General features: G+C 44.2%; 1 protein-coding gene across 2 annotated transcripts in view; it reads right to left on the minus strand.

Moving 5' to 3' along the window:
* The window catches only part of MAD1L1 (mitotic arrest deficient 1 like 1), a 456,900-nt gene extending 439,518 nt beyond the window's left edge, over positions 1-17,382 (minus strand). The window contains exons 1-5 of one of the 2 annotated variants that reach the window (XM_081169503.1): positions 17,229-17,382; positions 10,013-10,175; positions 7,662-7,802; positions 4,237-4,416; positions 1,508-1,632 (exon numbers count right to left, since the gene is read on the minus strand). In XM_081169503.1, the coding sequence (XP_081025629.1) occupies positions 1,508-1,632; positions 4,237-4,416; positions 7,662-7,802; positions 10,013-10,175; positions 17,229-17,248 (629 nt within the window). In that variant the 5' untranslated portion in view covers positions 17,249-17,382. Of the gene's footprint in view, positions 1-1,507; positions 1,633-4,236; positions 4,417-7,661; positions 7,803-10,012; positions 10,176-16,825; positions 16,847-17,228 lie in introns of those variants that run through there. The other variant, XM_081169504.1, reaches the window with a different exon arrangement.
* Positions 17,383-18,084: the final 702 nt, after the last annotated feature.

The raw sequence follows: 18,084 nt of genomic DNA on the forward strand, positions 1-18,084 counted from the left end.
TCCTGCAGCACTTTTCTCTACTTATTCACTTCCAGACCATTCATCATCACAATGGGCAAAAGATTCCTGCAATGCAGGAGGTTGGACTAGATGGCCCTTGGAGTCCCTTCCAACTCGACAATTCTATGATATGCACATTACATCTCTTGGTCACATTAAACTTCCACTGCAATGTGTTCTCCTGTCTACCAGGGAGTGTGTGTCCTGTCTACAAGGAGTCCCAAGTAACCAAGAGACATGGACATTGCCTGTCTCCAAAGCAGTGTCCAACTTACAGGTCTGTTCTTCCCTTCATACTGGGTTCCCATCCTAAAGACAATCACATTGCAAAGGCCCTGTCCAGAATTCATTAGGGAAGAGACTTCCTTCTTCCCCACTAGTCATAACTTGGTTCTCAAACACCTTGTGACTTGAACCTTTTGGCTCCCAAACGCTGCAAACCCAGAAGTGTTCCGGTTTGCAAACTTTCTTTGGAAGCCGAACATCCAACGCGGCTTCCGCGGCTTCCGCCTGAGTGCAGCCAATCGGAAGCTGTGCCTTGGTTTTTGAACGTTTTCAGAAGTCGAACGGACTTCCAGAACAGATTCAGTTCAAGAACCAAGGTACGACTGTACAGCACTATCTCCTTGCTGAAGCATGGACTACTGCCCTCTTAGTACACACTGCTGTAAGGAAACAGCAAGGACATATTCAGAGACCAAATGCAACCCAATACGCCAGTGGCATTTTGCCAGTATTTTCCAAAAACTGCTGTCATGATAACATAGCTTGCAATGCAATCCTATATTCAGAGGTAAGTCCCACTGAATTCAATAAAAAAATTCCTTCCAGTAGCACCTTAAAGACCAACTAAGTTAGTTCTTGGTATGAGCTTTCGTGTGCATGCACACTTCTTCAGATACACAGCTACACGGCTACCTATCTACTACTGAATTCAATAGTACTTAAGCATCCATTGGATCGCAGCTGCAGACATCTTTTTTCCTTTGCAGAAAATTTAGACTATGCACTGAATATTCTTAGCCAAGTAACAAATCCCACAAATCACTTGTTATTTCCGTACTCCAATTATTTGGCCACCAAATAACTCATGTCGGTATTACATAAATGCTGCTTCAAAAGTTATGCCCAAAATCAGTGTTACAACACAGAATTGAGGGGAGGAATTATAACCAATCCTGCCTCATCAATGATAGTTACAGGTTTTAATAAAAGACTTTTCAGTTAATTAGCCTCCTCCAATCCTCAGTGTTTTCCCATCTCCTGCACAAGAGAAATGGGAAATATTTTAAGCTTTATTTATTTTCCATAAAATTACTTTATCTACTTTTTATTTTGTTATTTCCCCCACTCACCGTTTATCAAGTTTTCAGCAGTACACATCCTGATCAAAGCAGCTCTTTGAACAGCAAAAATCAAAAGCTGTTGAAACTTTCCCTTCCTGAGTGACACCAGCTGCCAAAGACTAAAGGTTTTATTTCCTGGCAGTTGTTAATCCTCTACTCACTTTTGTAGTACATCCAGCTGTTCAGTCAGCTCCTGCTTCTGCGATTCACAGGTTTTCATTTTCATCTCCTGATTTGTTAAGTTCCACTGCAACTCCGATATCTTTCCTTTCAGCACACTAATTGTCTGAGAAAGAAAGAATGAATACACAAATATATGGTTGGACCTAGATGTCAAGGACAATGAACCACCTCTGATCAAACACTACTGATTAAATGTGAAGAACCAATAATACATGAAATCAGACCTTTAAAAAGTTACCTCAGAAAGGCAAAAGCAACTCTTTGCTCTCTTATCTGTCACACTAATTGTCACCACCCATTAAGCAAGTAACTTCACGCTGGCATGCAAATAGCAAGTTTCAAAGTTAGAATGTCTATCTACACTAGGATGCATCAGAGGGATGCAAATTGTTCCATCAGACCTTATGAATATTTTCTCTGCAGTGGAATTTCAAAACTGCATCAATTTTCCCAACAGACAAGTAACAATGGCAGTGTTAACTTTTAAATAAAGTTGTACAATTCAGAGTTACCAGAACTAGGTTAGATGCAGGGGGGAAAGGACATCAGCGTATCATTAGGCCATTGCTTGATTATAAAAAGAACAATTACTTAGTCCAGTCTTCACCAATCTGGGGTCCTTCTGATTTTTTGAATTCCAACTCCCAGCAGGCCCAGTCAGCATAGACATCCAAAACTTGTGGAGGGCATAGGTTGGCAAAGACTAACTTAGTCACTCTTATGAACGATCACTTCTTGTGCCTTGAATGTCTCTCCTCTCTTGCCCTCTTCCATATTCTATGCCTACACAGCCCTTTTCTACAAGATTAGCTCTTGTACTAAATTTATGACATTATAATTTCCTAAACATTCAGTTAGGTATGCACACTCTTGGGAGGGACATCACAGTTTCAGAAACAGCTGCTGCGTTAAAAATTACACAGAACAGATCATATTGGAGATGCCAGAAAAAAACAGAAATAATTTGGCCCTAAAATCTCGCTGCAGTGACTGATACCACAGCAGTAACTGACCAAGAATAACCTAAACTACTCATTACTTCCTGGGGCCCTATTGTATTATTATGCCCTTCACTACACCTCCCAATTACCTCTTACTGCTGTTTGATAACAATGCAAAATCCATATTCCCTTGCTACCTTTGAGAGCAGCAGATACCCAACTGGTTTGAGGCCAGCATTAAGGACACGGAGCCTGTTAAGGCCACGAAGTAAGAGGCTCTTGTGAACCACAAGTGTGCACCCTGCAGGAAGACACTTGCTGCACTGAGAAAAGCAAGGAGTGATGCCCAGCAGATTGCCAATGTGTCCATGACTACTGGCTGAAGCAGCAATACTCACAAAATGTGCAAAGACTAGAAGGCTTTGGACCTACAGGCAGAAAAACTGCACCGCTCAAAACCTTGTCTGCAGAAATCATAACAGATTGCAGCAAGCAGACGAAGTAACGGGCAGAGCTCTATCAAAAACTGTACTCGTGGGAAAACACAGTCTCTGACACAGCAATCAACAGTATCCAGACTCTGCCTGCCTTGGAACAGCTGGATGTCCCTACCTCCCTCAATGAGCTGAAGAATACCATCAACTCCCAGGCGTGTGGTAAAGACAGAATCCCAACAGGACAGAATCCCAACAGAAGTGCTGAAAGCCAGCCTCAACTCCTCCCTCATGACGCACCTCCACAGCCTTCTCTTGCAGTGCTGGGAAGCAGGATCTGTGCCACAAGACATGTGCGAATCCAGCATTGTTACCCTTTACAATAACAAAGGTGACTGCCATGACTGTAGTAACTACCATGGAATCCCACTGCTGAGTACTGTGGGAAAAGCCTTCGCCCATTCAGTTCTCAACAGATTACAGTCACTCACTGGAAGGTCTATCCCGAGTTACAATGCAGCTTTAGAGCTCAGAGGTCAACAGTCAACATCATTTTCTCATTGCACTAGCTGCAGGAGACATGCTGAAAGCAGACACCACTTATACACCTCCTTCATAGACAACATTAACCACGTCATATGGAAATTCCTTACAGACGATTGCAGTGCTTGGAGACAATCAGTCATATCATGTATCCACATCAGTGACCAGAGGAGAAATTACCACTGGGAGGAGCACAGAGAGAAGAAACAGCATGGTGCATCCGTAGAAGCAATACCAGAAACCTTCATCTGTCCCAGCTGCAATAAAACATGTCTCACCCGTATTGGTTTCTACAGCCACAGCAGGAACCATAGCTGTCCAATGGTTTGACTTTACATCTGATGCTGCACACTTCAAAACAGACAGATACCAACATCAACAATGCAAAATTCAGATTCCTTTGCCATCTTGTCTTTGAAAAATGCTTCCTCTAGAAAGCCTTTCCCAACCTGGTGTCCTCTAGTTGTTTCTCGACTACAACTCACATCATCCCTGACCGTTAACCATGCTTGCTGGGGCCGAGGGACATTTGAACCCAGCAACATCTAGAAAGCACCAGGCTGAGGAAGACTTTTGTAGAAACACTTCAATATTTATCAACGCCCACATTCTCCTTCAAACATAAACACCATTATCATCCATTAAGAAATTGAGTACTATGAGCAGAATGTGCGTATCACCATTCTACTGTGCATCACAACTGCTGCAACAAAGCTATTTATTAATATTCATGGATGATTGGAAAGTACATATAGTATGGAATCAAATAATAAACTGCTTTTTTCTTACTTCATTAGCTTCAGCAAGCTTGTTCTCCTTCTCCTGCAACTTCTTATTCAGAGACTCTGTGTGCTTCTGACAGGATTTGTTAATCTCAATTTGTTCTTGAAGCTTATTTTCGGTCTCAGTTTCTCTTTCCTGACACTGCTTGATACGCTTGAGGAGCTCTTTGTTATGGTCAGCCTCCCGCTAGAAAGAGAGGAAAAACAGAAAGAAACTTCAAAGAACCTTGCATCAAATAACTACAGTAATATATTGCTGGCATCTCCACCAAGCAAAGTCTTCCCAAGCCTTTTCATCCATTTCACTAGTGAAATAGAACCTTTGTGAACTTAGTGGACAGTTTCCATGCAACCTATTTCTATTCTGCAGCCACTGAACATGTCTGACAGTTTACAGATTTGCTCCCCTCCCGAATTATAGCATTGGCACAAGACAGAGTTGAAATTTTAGAGTTTGATTAATGTTGAATATAACCCCCATTTTTGGTTTTTAAAATTATTGCTTTTTATCCATCCTGGTTATGAATGTTTAGTGCATCACAGAAGTAATCTTTGGGGCATGGCTGCACCATATGTTTTCCACAGATGTTGTATAAAGATGTTTACAATAAATTGGAGGCAAATGGGATATTCACATATTGTCAGACTTGACAGCATGGCTTGCACTGCTCAAAGACACGGTGCTCACAAATGTATCAGTCTGAACAGGGTTTTGGTTTATAGCACGAGCTTCAATGCTAGGATGACATAAACCATCTCACTTAGGAACTCATCTCATGCATTTGGTTTACTCCAAATGGAAATGGTTTGCATACTGATTTCCAGTATTTTTCCTTCCATCACTATCACATTTTCTAGTTACTGCTCACAGCAACATTCATGACACAGTTACAGATCTGCTCCCATAGATCTTCCCAATTTACCTAATGCAGCCACAGCAACACACTCAGCAGCCAAATGAAGGAACAATAAAAAGCAGGCAAAAAGTGATTCAGAATTTGCCCCTTGTATGGTGACTAGCCATCACTGAATGACTCTCAATTGATTTAACTGAGAAATGGTCAAATTCCCAAATTCACACATCACCATATAAAAATCAAGCCTGAAAAGTACCCGTATTTTTCGTTCTATAACACGCACCCGACCATAACACGCACGTAGTTTTTAGAGGAGGAAAATCCGTAGGCATGCCACCCGCAGGCATTTCCCCCATAACACGCACAGACATTTCCCCTTAATTTTTAGGAGGAAAAAAGTGAGTGTTATGGTGCAAAAAATATGGTAATTGGACATGCCAACATCATTTTGGCACCCAACAAATAACATTTTATTTCACCAAGGTTTTTAGTCTTTTCAGTTTGTATTATTAGTATTGTTATTTTATGGTCTTCTGCATTTTCTGTAAAACATCCTGGGAATTTCATTGCCCTTTGCCAATGCTATAATTTGAGAACGGGGCTCTCACGCACTGGTATACAGCATTGCTGTGGCACCCCTTGCACCACGGCAGAAACTGTCATAGATGCTTGCCCACTTTAATGGACCATATAATGAAGACCCTATATGGAAATATTTTAGAGACATTCAAGGAAACCATGAAAAATATATATAATGTGACAAAGAGAGGCAAAGTCTGGCTGTAAACCAAGGAACAAATGGGTTCAAACCACAGCATTTCCTCCTTGGACCTAGCTCCCCATCAGCAATTAGGGTTTTAGCTAAGTCTAAATACCACATTCGGGGGTTGGGGAGGAGCTAGAGAATGATGGGTTAACAACTCTCCCCTTCCCATGTTCTGCTCATCACCCACCCAAATTGTCTACCATGTGGAAATTAAACTTGGGAAGGGGGAAGAAACAAGAGATTGAGAGGAGGGGGAGGGAGAATCACTGCCCGCTTTGGCTCTACACTTCCTGATACACACCACCAGCCCCACCCAACATAAAAAGGTTCCAGTCCCTGGTGTAAATAATATTTCTGCTTAGTTGTAAATCAACATAGTTTTGTGGTCTGATTTGCACCTCTGTTCAGAAAATGTATGAAGTTTATGAAATATACGAAGTAATAGCTACAGGAAATTTGACTTAAATTGACCTTTTTCCTTGGTGATTTAAATCCTTCTACTCTGTGACCAAAATATTTCACTGGAAAAGTATAAAATAGTACAATACATGCTGCTGTATTGAATTTTCCCTGCCCAATTCTCCACCATTCCCTCTCTTCCTTTTTCTGAACTCTCAAAGCATTTCCAGTCCAGTTTCCATTTGCTTCCAACTCAAATTAATTCACTCTTATTGGAAAACGTGTAGCAAATTGCTCTGCTAATCAAAGCAAAACAAGCTACGGATTTACATACTAAGCAAGGATTATGCAAAGCAGTATGAGGTTCCTAAACCCTTTATCCACATCACTTCCGAAATGCAGAATCTGAGCAAGGTAATTACCACACTGTTGGATTAGTGCTGCTCCCTTTACATTTCAGGGTTTTAAGTGTTTCTGCGACTGACTCAGCTAGATTTTGGGGTTGAAGTGACACCAGAATAATCCACAAAATCACTTGACTTGAGGTGGAACGAGGAACTTCCTCCTCATTTTTTCTGAGTTACAATAGAGATCCATCTCCCTGCATATGTTGTTATGTGAAGATTTAATAAAAGCCTCTGAATTCTTGAAGTGCTTTACAGGATAAAGTGCATCCTCCTTGTGACATAAACCTAGAAGGCAGAGCTAGCCACATAGCACAGCAAAGTTTCCGTTTCACATGCTAGATTTATCAATCTTGTATCCTGAATTTCATCCACTGAGCTCAAAATGGCACACATGAGATTATCCCATTCTGTCCTCACAAGCTTTGTGAGGCAAACAAGGCTAAGAGCTTATCCAGTGAATTTATGGCTAAAGAGGGATTTGAATCCAGTTTCCCCAATTCAATTCACTATCTTCTACATTAGCTTTCACCAACCTAATACCCTCCAGATGTTTTGGACTAAAATTCTCATTCACCCCAACCAGCATGGCCATGCTGTGTGGAGCTAATGGGAGTTGTAGTCCAAAATATCTCCAAGGCACCAGGTTGGTGAAGGCCACTTTTTCTTATGCTTAAAACTGCTGCACGGGGCTTTGAAGACCCAACTATCAGCTGACTGTGAGGGCAAAAAACGATGACCTTATGTCACTGTAATGCCATGGTATTTAACAGGTGAGCAACCTGCAAGAGGTGGGAAAGGAAAGTATTCAGCCTGCCCACGAGATCCAGTTACCCACCCCCATTTTAAATGCTTCTAAAAGAAACCACACAACTCTTCTGTGCATTAACAACATGATCACAAGATCCTAGAAATTTACCATCAAACCAAGTCAATCATGAGGTGGTCTAAAAGAGGCTCTGGTTGATGTCTCTACTAATCAACAGTGTATTACTAGCAAACTAACCTCAAAATTTCTTGCATTTGCATTAGCCTCCTTCTCAAGCTCAATTCGAGCCCTTTTGTGACTCAGTTCCATTTGCATTTTCTCCCGCTCCATTTGCAAAAACTGTGCCTCTGAACGTATTTGCCCAGCCTGATCTTCACGCTGATGAGGAAAGAAAAAATTAAATATAAGCAGCAGCACACAGCGTTCTACTGAAGGCACTCAAAGCATTTTAGGAACTCTGCATGTTTTGTCACTTCCCTGTGCCCTCTAACTTTTGCCTGAAGGAAGAGCCCAGTATAACAAACAAGACGCAAAGAATGTGTGGACATGATTACACCTTTGGATGGGAGGTCACAGAAAGCCCTTTTTTAACACTTGAAACATTTTAGTCAAAGGAAACAAAATAGTTCTTACAACCATCTTATACATGACGAAGCTGTGGCAAAGGGTTAAGGGTGCAATTCCAACAACGTTCCATCAAAATAGGGATTTCCGCTTGTGCAGCAGGACTTCCCATCCACCCATGCTCTCGCATACACTGTCCACAAATGTGCAACAGATTCAGGAACAACACTGTGCAGGCAGAAATCCCTGCACTGGTGGAACAATTGCCTTAGAACTATGCTGAATTCCACAAAAATAACTTTTTAAACATTCAAACCTAAGCAAATGAGAGACTGGAAAGAAAAGAGTAAGATTTCTCATTCCTTCCTCCCAAAGCTCCCTATTAACATTAGAAAGGCGCCCTCACTATGCTGTCTTAGACACATTCTTAAAACTTTATTTCAGAAAATGTATTCCAGACACATAATTTAGTTATATATACTTGCTTTTTATTATTTCCTGATTTTATCTATTATTGACAATTATTCTACATTGTTTTATTTCTGCCCTCTAAATAAATGAATAAAAATGTTTCCTCATACCAACTAGAAAATTATTCTTCAGATGTACAAGTGGGCTCAAGTAAGAACTCTCCACAGTGCAGAGATAGCATACCAACTTCGCAGAAGCCTTTGGTTTCTATCCAAGTCATCCTAATATGCATTAGCATGAATAATAAGGCCTATATCAAATACTTATGATTTGCACATAAGAGAAAAACTACCTCCACTGCTGAAAAAATGTAGTAAAAACAGTTCAAAAGAGAGGGACACAGTATTCTACAAATAGCATCTGGCAGAAAAGATACTGGAAGACAAAATGCTCTTTAAAAAGAACATGCAGCAATAGCAGCAAACTGTGAAGAGTTGTCATCTACATTTTTAAAAAAGCTTATTTGCATCATTTTTTTCGCAATATTCATCATGAGCTGCTTTAGATTTCTATGATAAAAAGTAGGGCAAAAACGTAAGTAAATAAAATAAATTCATGGATCTATGTTGTGATGTAATCACAAACACTTTTGACTGCATAACGTGATTTCTTTTTATTATATTTTAAAAAATTAATAAACTAGGTAACAACAACAACAAAAATCACCTCAGAGCAGTTAACTGAGCCTTATATTCTAGAACAGTAAACTATCTGAACTTTTCTCTGCCTCTGTGTGGTGACTGGTTCTGAGAGCAACTTCCAGGGTGGGAATCTCACCTGAGATTCTAAACAGAGACCATACACTGTCCAACTCAACTTGGAGGAATGACGGGATAAGAATTGAAGAAACAAATCAAATGCTCTATTCCCCCTCCCCCTCCATGTTTTAACTTAGTCATGAATGAAATTTCCATTTGTCTAGGAAATCCTGATGTTCTTGCTAACTTAAGCATTCTGGCACATGTCATTCATTTAAGAGTAGCCTTACTCAGCCTGGTGCCCTCCAGACGTTTTGACCAAAATTCCCATCTGCTTTGGCCAACACTTGGGAGGCCATCAGGTCAGGGGAAAGCTGATTTAGTATACTACTCCGATCAGGCTCTGACAGTGAAGGTGACTGTTTTCCCTGCTCATTGTAACTAGTAAAGGTAAAGGTACCCCTGCCCATACGGGCCAGTCGTGTCCGACTCTAGGGTTGTGTGCCCATCTCACTTAAGAGGCCGGGGGCCAGCGCTGTCCGGAGACACTTCCAGGTCACGTGGCCAACGTGACGAAGCTGCTCTGGCGAGCCGGCACCAGCGCAGCACACGGAAACGCCGTTTACCTTCCCGCTATAAAGCGGTACCTATTTATCTACTTGCACTTAAGGGTGCCTTCGAACTGCTAGGTGGGCAGGAGCTGGGACCGAAAGACGGGAGCTCACCCCGCCGCGCGGATTCGAACTGCCGACCATGCGATCGGAAAGCCGTAGGCGCTGAGGTTTTACCCACAGCGCCACCCGCGTCCCGGCTCATTGTAACTACGGAAGAACAAATGAACTAAGGAAGTCTCACCTTCATCATCTGCTCATACTGCATCTGCAGAGAACCTTGAGGCACTTGTGTGGTAGCCAATTCAGACGTATCTTCCACAGGATGTGACAAGTAGTTGTTGAATGATTTTAGAATAGAGAAGACCACTGTATTTCCTTCCTCCTCATCCATGTGCACCGGACCTCTGCAGACATAAGATCATAGACAAATCTCAGTGTGCAACTAGTTATATCCCAACCACCACTACCCAATAAATGAACCACTTCCCAGATAACATAAAGTAAATGAGAGCTGGTGTGGTGCAGAAGGTCTCAAACTATGGACCATGAGCTCCATGGAAAGGTTGCGGAAAAGTCGAGAATAATGGTACCTGGTCCTGCACTCCAACTATTTTTTTCTGACAACAAAGCTCGAGGCCATTTTGACCAGGGCTGATTATTAAACAGGCTAATATGTGGTAGCATTAAGCATTTGATAATAATAAACAATTGCCTAGGGCTCATGACTGTTCACGGTGTTGATTTTGATGATTATGCTGGTACTGGAGAAAGAAAGTTGTTAAAATACAAGTTATATGTTTTGACTTATAGAATAAATAAGTAATTACATGGTCCACCAACAGCCCTGCCGATTTTCAAATGACAACAAGGGAGAAAGTCTGAAAACAATTGGGGTAGTGCTTAAGAGTAGATCTGTGGAGGCACATGTTTGAAACCCTGCTCAATTAAGAAGATCTCAGAGTCACCTTGGGACGTTCACTGTCTCTCTCAGTCCACCATTGCTTGCAGAGCTTTTGTGAGGTTAAAATGGGGAGAAAGGAACAATTTCCCCTAATTCCTTGAAGAAAGGGATGGAATAAAAACATAACACAGAGATGAATAGTTAAAGTCCAACCTTTCCCATTGACACTGCAGCACTATTAAAACTCGAACAAAATGTCCTTGCAGTATGAACTTTTGCAGCAGCTCAACACAAGCTATCAAAAATGCTGAGAATGCACATTTCCCCTTTACACTTCATCTTTTCCAACAGCACTACAGGTCAAATTCTGGAAAATATATGATCCCCATAATATGTGAAGCTGATGTAAGGAAGAGGATGTGAATCATTTGAGCAGAACAGAGATACCATGTTTCAGGAAACCCTGGGATTCCTCAATGAAAAGATCAATAACTCTTTAATGTGCTTGTTGTTTTCTGTCCTAGGCTCCTTTGAGAGGAAGAGTGGGATATATATTTGATAGAGATGTAAAAGCACCATGCAAAGCAAAAAGAATGCCCTTGGAGACAGTGATGCAGCAAGAAAGCCATAAACCATTTCTTGTCTCTGTTAGAGCAGCACATATGTGAAAGACCTTCCCACTTCCATAGTTGTCTTCACATACCAGAAGCTTCTTTCATTTCCCACAGGGCATCTGCAGAAGGAGTGCAAGTCTCTAACACTACCTCTGTACTCCTCAAAGGCAGCAGGATAAGGATCACAATCTCCCATCCACTAGGTCTTTCCTCCGTGAAGTGGACAGGGTCAACGGTAATTTTAAGTACTGGCTAGCTAATCAGTCAAGCCAAGGTTTGTGGACTAGACAAGAGTGGATTACACAAGAGTGGCAAACAAATTGATGTAGAGTGCTCCCCAAAGACAGAATACTGAAAAACAGTGGAAGAGAGGTAAGTGATTTGTTGCAAATGTGCTTCAGTGTTTTAAACAACTGTCCTATGCAAGGTAGTTCAGAACATCACAAGAAGAGGAGGGAGCCAAAGGAGATATCTAAGATCAGCCTCGTAAATCAGTCTACAAAAGTTACTCATCTGCATTGCATGATTGCTTCAGAGGAATGGAAGTCCCTGCTGTTTAGTCAACATAAAGGTGGATTATAGTACAGTGGTACCCCGCAAGACGAATGCCTCGCAAGACGGAAAACCCGCAAGACGAAAGGGTTTTCTGTTTTGGAGGCGCTTCGCAAGACGAATTTCCCTATGGGCTTGCATCGCAAGACGAAAGCCCATAGGGAAATGCTGGCGGTCGGGAGCAAAGACTTTCGCCCACAGCCGGCCTTCAGAAGAGGACCTCTTCTGAAGGCCGGCGGGGGGCAAAAGTCTTTGCTCCCCCCCCCGCCTGCCTTCCCCCCGCCTGCCCCGGCGATCTTAAAATGCTGGCGGGCGGGAGCGAAGGGTTCGCTGCCGACCCCCAGCATTTTAAAATCTCCCCGTGTCCCGGGGAGATCTTAAAATGCTGGGGGTCGGGAGCGAAGCGCTGCCGACCCCCAGCATTTTAAAACGCTGTTCCGAAGCGGGGGGCGGGAACATCTGCCCCAGCCGCCCCACATCGGAACGATGTTCCGAAGGGGGGAGGGGGGCCGGGAACAGCTGCCCCATCCGCCCCACTTCGGAACGCTGTTCCGAAGTGGGGAGGGGGGGCGGGAACAGCTGCCCCGTCCGCCCCACTTCGGAACGCTGTTCCGAAGTGGGGAGGGGGGGCGGGAACAGCTGCCCCTTCCGCCCCACTTCGGAACGCTGTTCCGAAGGGGGGAGGGGGGGCGGGAACAGCTGCCCCGTCCGCCCCACTTCGGAACGCTGTTCCGAAGGGGGGAGGGGGCGGGAACAACTGCCCCGTCCGCCCCACTTCGGAACGCTGTTCCGAAGTGGGGAGGGGGGGCAGGAACAGCTGCCCCTTCCGTCCCACTTCGGAACGCTGTTCCGAAGGGGGGAGGGGGGCGGGAACAGCTGCCCCATCCGCCCCACTTCGGAAAGCTGTTCCAAAGTGGGGAGGGGGGGCGGGGACACCTGGCCCAGCCGCCCCACTTCGGAAAGCTGTTCCGAAGTGGGGCGGGGGGCGGGAACACCTTCTGAAGGCGGGCAGGGGGCAAAAGTCTTTGTCCCCCCTGCCTGCCTTCCCAGGGGCTTTTAAATCGCCCCGGACAGCGGAGAAGTCCTCCGCTGTCCGGGGCGATTTTAAAATGCCGCCCGCCAGCATTTTAAGATCGCCCCGGACAGCGGAGAAGTCCTCCACTGTCCCAGGGTTTTTTAAAATGCTGGGGGTGGGTAGAAAAGCCCTTGTCCCCCCCCCTAGCCTTCAGTAGAGGTCCGGGGACAGACTGTCCCCGGACCTGGTCTGAAGGCGGTTTCCCTAGGAACGCATTAATTGATTTTCAATGCATTCCTATGGGAAACCGTGCATCGCAAGACGAAAAAACCGCAAGACGAAGAGACTTGCGGAACGAATTAATTTCGTCTTGCGAGGCACCACTGTAAATAAATACATTTTTAAAAGTTTGTATTACACAAAGTGGTGTCAGCCAGATTGATTTCCATGCTGGTTATAAATGAAAGAGCTCTTCCCCTCCTTTGCTAGCACAAAAACCTGTCCCTCCTCTACCAACCTGCTCATTCTGCATTGAATTCCTGGTCATCTATGCCTACCAGGTGAATACAAGAGGGCTGCATAAAACTAAATAAGCAATTAAGAATTTGTGCTTGCACTTAAGAATCTTCTTCAGTCATAAATAGAGCTGCTACTAACAAAGTTGATGTGTGCATGTAATAATTTGAATACAGCATCTAGAAAGTTGAAAACATAATTTTTTCAGCCTCCTCTTAAAAACAAAACCTATCCTCTCCTACAACTTGAACCATCTTCCAATCTATTTGCAGCAGTTGCTGAAGTCATGAAAAAGTCTCTTACAAAGATTTAGCATCAATGTGGGTGTCTGCTATAACCCTTCTAACCAGACTAAAGACTTGGATGATGCCTTCCTGGAGCAGATTACAAAATATTCAAAAAGGAGAGATATAGTAGTCACAGGAAACTTCAGCTTCCCTGATATCTGTTGGAACTCCAACTCTGCCAAGAATGTAAGATCCAACAAATTCCTCAATTGCCTCACTGACAATTTCATTTCTCAGATGGTGGAAGACGCAACAAGGGGAGCATCTATCTTGGACCTGGTCTTAACAAACAAGGAGCAACTAATCAATGAAGTGGAAGTACTGGGAAATTTGGGAGGAAACAATAATGCCCTTTTGGGTTCCATGAGACAAGGGAAAGCTGAGTGTAATCAGAAATGCACTCTGGACTTTAAGGCTGATTTCAAAAAGCTTAAGAAACTGGATGAGATCCTATGGTCAGAAATACTTAAAAGAGAAGGGAGTCCAAGATGGATGGGAGTTTATGGGTGTACGTAATCTCAGAGCCTGTCTATAATCTTTGAGAATTCTTGGAGAACAGGTGAGGTCCTTGCAGATTGGAAGTGGCAAATGTCCCCATCCTCCAAAAGGGGGGCGGGGAGACCCAGGTAACTACCAACCAGTCAGCTTGGTGTCAGTACCAGAAAGGTCCTAGAACCAATAATTAAATAAGTCAGTCTATGAGCAGTTAGAAAAGTATGTTGTGTTTACTAAGACCCAACATGGGTTTCTCAAAAACAAGTAATGCCAGACAAATCTCAATTCCTTTACTGATAGACTTGCAAGCTTGCTGGATAAGATGAATGCTGTGGTTGTAGTGTATCTAGATTTCAGTAAGGCTTTTAACAAAGTCCCCATGGAATTCTTCTGGAAAAGCTGATAAAATATAAGCTGGATAAGGTAAACCGTTAGGTGGATTTGTAGCTGGTTGACTGACCAAACCTGAAGTGTGTTCACTAATGGTTCCTCATCATCCTGGAAAAAAGTGGTAAGTGGGATGCCACAGGGTTCTGTCCTGGGCCCATTGTTGTTCAACATCTTTGTAAACAACTTGGATGAAGGAATGGAGGGGATGCTCAACAATTTTGAAGACACCAAACTGGGAGCGGTAGCTATTGCCACAGAAAACAGAATAAGGACTGAATATGACCTAAACAGACTGGAAAACTGGGCCAAAACTTTTTTAAAAATTGAATTTTAATAGGGACAAATGTAAGGTTCTACACTTAGGCAGGAAGAGCCAGCTGCACAAATATAAAATGGGGGACGCCTGGATTGCCAGCAGTACATGTAAAAGGATCTAGGGGTCTTAACATGAGTCAATAGTGTGATGCAGCAGCAAAAAATGTTATTGCTATTCTAGGCTACGTCAACAGAAGTATAGTGTCCAGATCATAGTACCACTCTATTCTGCCTTGGTCAGACCACATCTGGAGTACTGTAGGATATTGACAAGATGGAATGTGTGCAGAGGAGGGCAACCATAAGTATCTGTTGCAGGACAGGGACTGTGGCCAACATCATAGGAAGGACCAAGGTGAAACTGTCAAGCTCCCTTGTCAGTGGTTTTCCAATGTTGTTAATGTAATCTTGTTATAGCTACAAAACTGAAATGTTGTTTTTGTATGTTCTTATGAAATTATTTTTGTCATAGTTGATTTGGGGTGTATTCCTGCCTTCTTTGTTGTAAGTTGTTTTTAAACATGAACTGGGTGTGTGTATATAGCAAAGCAGCATACACTGGAACCTCGGGTTGCAAACGTGATCCGTGTGGGAGGCACGCTCGCAACCCGCAGCGTTTGCAACCCGCAGCACCGCGTCTGCACACGCGTGGGTCGTGATTCAGTTTTTCTGCGCATCCACGAGCACCGAAACCCAGAAGTAACCTGTTCCGGTACTTCCAGGTTCGGCGCAGTACACAACCCGAAATCGCGTAACCTGAAGCATCTGTAACCCGAAGTACCACTGTACTAATAAAATTTAGAATATATTAACTTTTAATGTGCTAAACAGCCCACAGCTCAGGTAATGGGTTGATGAGAAAGAATCATCAGTACCAGGGAGCCATGCCACTCAAAAATGACAATTTATCCCTGGCCTGGTATAAAGCACCTTCCTATATTTTTTGTTATTATTTGTTACAGCTGGACACCACACATGCCATACATATCTGTTGCCAATGAGCTTTATCCCTGTCTTATCTTTGTTTCCACCCTGTAACCAAATCCCCAAAGATTATGTTAAGGATAGGGGGGGGGAGTCCTATATCCCACCCTCACTCTGAGGAGAGGAAAATCTCCCCCAGCAACAGGTGGCTTTAATGAGGGCATGTGGTCAATAAAGGTCAGTCAGTATGTAAATGAACAGAGTTGTAAATGAGTCAGCAATTGAGTCTCAGAGCCTGATGGCTAGAGAAGGAATTAAGTTGTTTTATTTGACCAGTGTAATTTTTTGTAAATAAAAAAGATCTTCTGTAAAAATAAACTCTGCTGCAAGCCTTGTAAAGAATACAACCCAAGAGTAGTTGCTCCTTATCAGCCTACTGGATTGCATGAGGACAAAAGAGGTCCTTTGAACAGCTGAGGAGGGAAGGAAGCAGCACTCTAGACATGCTCATGAGTCGTGATCTTGAAAGTTTTCTGGAAAGTGGCACATGCCCTGGAGAGATACCTAATTCAGCATTGCTTATTTTATTTGTAGTTAATGAACTTTTTAAAGCATATGTTAATTTTTGTCCCAATACACCTCAAGCATTTATTTATGATATATTACTTGCATTTATATGCCACCTTTTTCTCCAAGGAGCTCAAACTGGTGTACATGGCTACCACCACCCTCATCATTTAATCCCTACAACAACCCTGTGAGGTAGGTTGGGCTGAGAGGCAGCGACTGGCCCTCCAAGGTCACACCAAGTGAGCTTCAAGGCTGAGTGGGGGAGGATTCGAACCCAGGCCTCTTCCAGCACTCCAACCCCTACGGGCTCGGAAACGCTACATCTATAAACATTTGACCTGAAATATGACAACTTTCGAGACGTAAAGTTCTCCCTGAGGGAGCGGGTGGGAAAGCGGAGGGGCGTCCACCTCACCAGCACCCTCGATGAGGCGAAGCGCACTCTGAACATGCCCAGAGGCACTCTCGATTTTACCTCAGAAACCAAGTCGAGGGGTGCCGCTGAAGTTTCTGGACAGCAACTCATTCCTGTGAGAAGTCGAGGCTCGAGAAAACTCCCGCTCTCGATGAGGAGAAGCGCACTCTGAACATGCCCCGGAGAACTCTCTCTCTAATTCCAGGTTGCCCTCGGAAGCGTCGTGCGAGAGTTACAGACAGGCACGAACCCCCCTTTCCCCCCCCCCCCGATGAACCTCGCCTGGTAGGAAGAAGGCGCGTCTCTTCCCTCACACAACGGCGGCCCGAGAGGGAACCGGCAGCGCTCCGTCGCCAGCGGCGAGTTTTACCTCAGGGGGACCCTCCGCGCCCGCGGCCAGAGAGGCGCTCCGGGGCCAGCTGACCGGGCCCGGGGCCCTCGGCTCCCGGCCTCGCCTACTCACCCTTCTCCCCAGCCGGCCATGTCCCCCTCGCGCTCGCCGACGCCAACCGGCCGCCGCTCTCGACTCTCTTCGCCGCTTGGATCTCCCTCCTCAGCCCGGGCGCCGAGATATTGCGAGACTTCCCCGCGAAGCTACCGCGAGATTATCACGCGCGCCCAGCGCTCGCTTGCTTGCTTGCTCACGCTCTCTCTCTCTCCTCCGGTCCTTCGCTTTCGCCCCGCCTCCTACCGTAATGCAGCGAGTATGAACCCCCATGCTTCTCTCTCCGCCGTCGTGTCGGGAATGTGCGCGCATCCCCGCTGCCCGCTCGCCCGCCTGGTTTGATGTAAGCGCGCAGCGGCCGCAGTGCCGGATTTACGGAGAACCTAAACAAGCTATAGCTTAGGGTCCCACTCTCTGGGGCCCCTCCAAAAATATACTTCTTCTTAATTGTATTTCAGTTCAACAATTACTTTGATAAAATACATTATTTTGTTATGTGCAAATGGCTTTAGATACCTATTAGGTCCATAAATTACCATATAACATCTTTTGAACACAAAAAACAGTGACAATTTGTTGTTGACTAAGGACAGCTGGACGTATTATTATTGTTGTTGTTGTTGTTATTATTAATTTATTATTTGTTTCCCCAGCCACTCTGGGAGGCTTCCAACAAAGATGAAAAATACATTAAAATGTCACACATTAAAAACTTCCCTAAATAGGGCTGCCTTCAGATGTCTTCTAAAAGTCAGATAGTTGTTTATTTCCTTGACAATCTGACAAGAGGGTGTTCCACAGGGCGGGCGCCACTACTGAAAAGGCCCTCTGCCTGGTTCCCTGTAGCTTTGCTTCTCGCAATGAGGGAACCGCC

This window comes from Podarcis bocagei, assembly GCF_964188305.1.
Source record: "Podarcis bocagei genome assembly, chromosome: 14".
Lineage (NCBI taxonomy): Eukaryota > Metazoa > Chordata > Lepidosauria > Squamata > Lacertidae > Podarcis > Podarcis bocagei.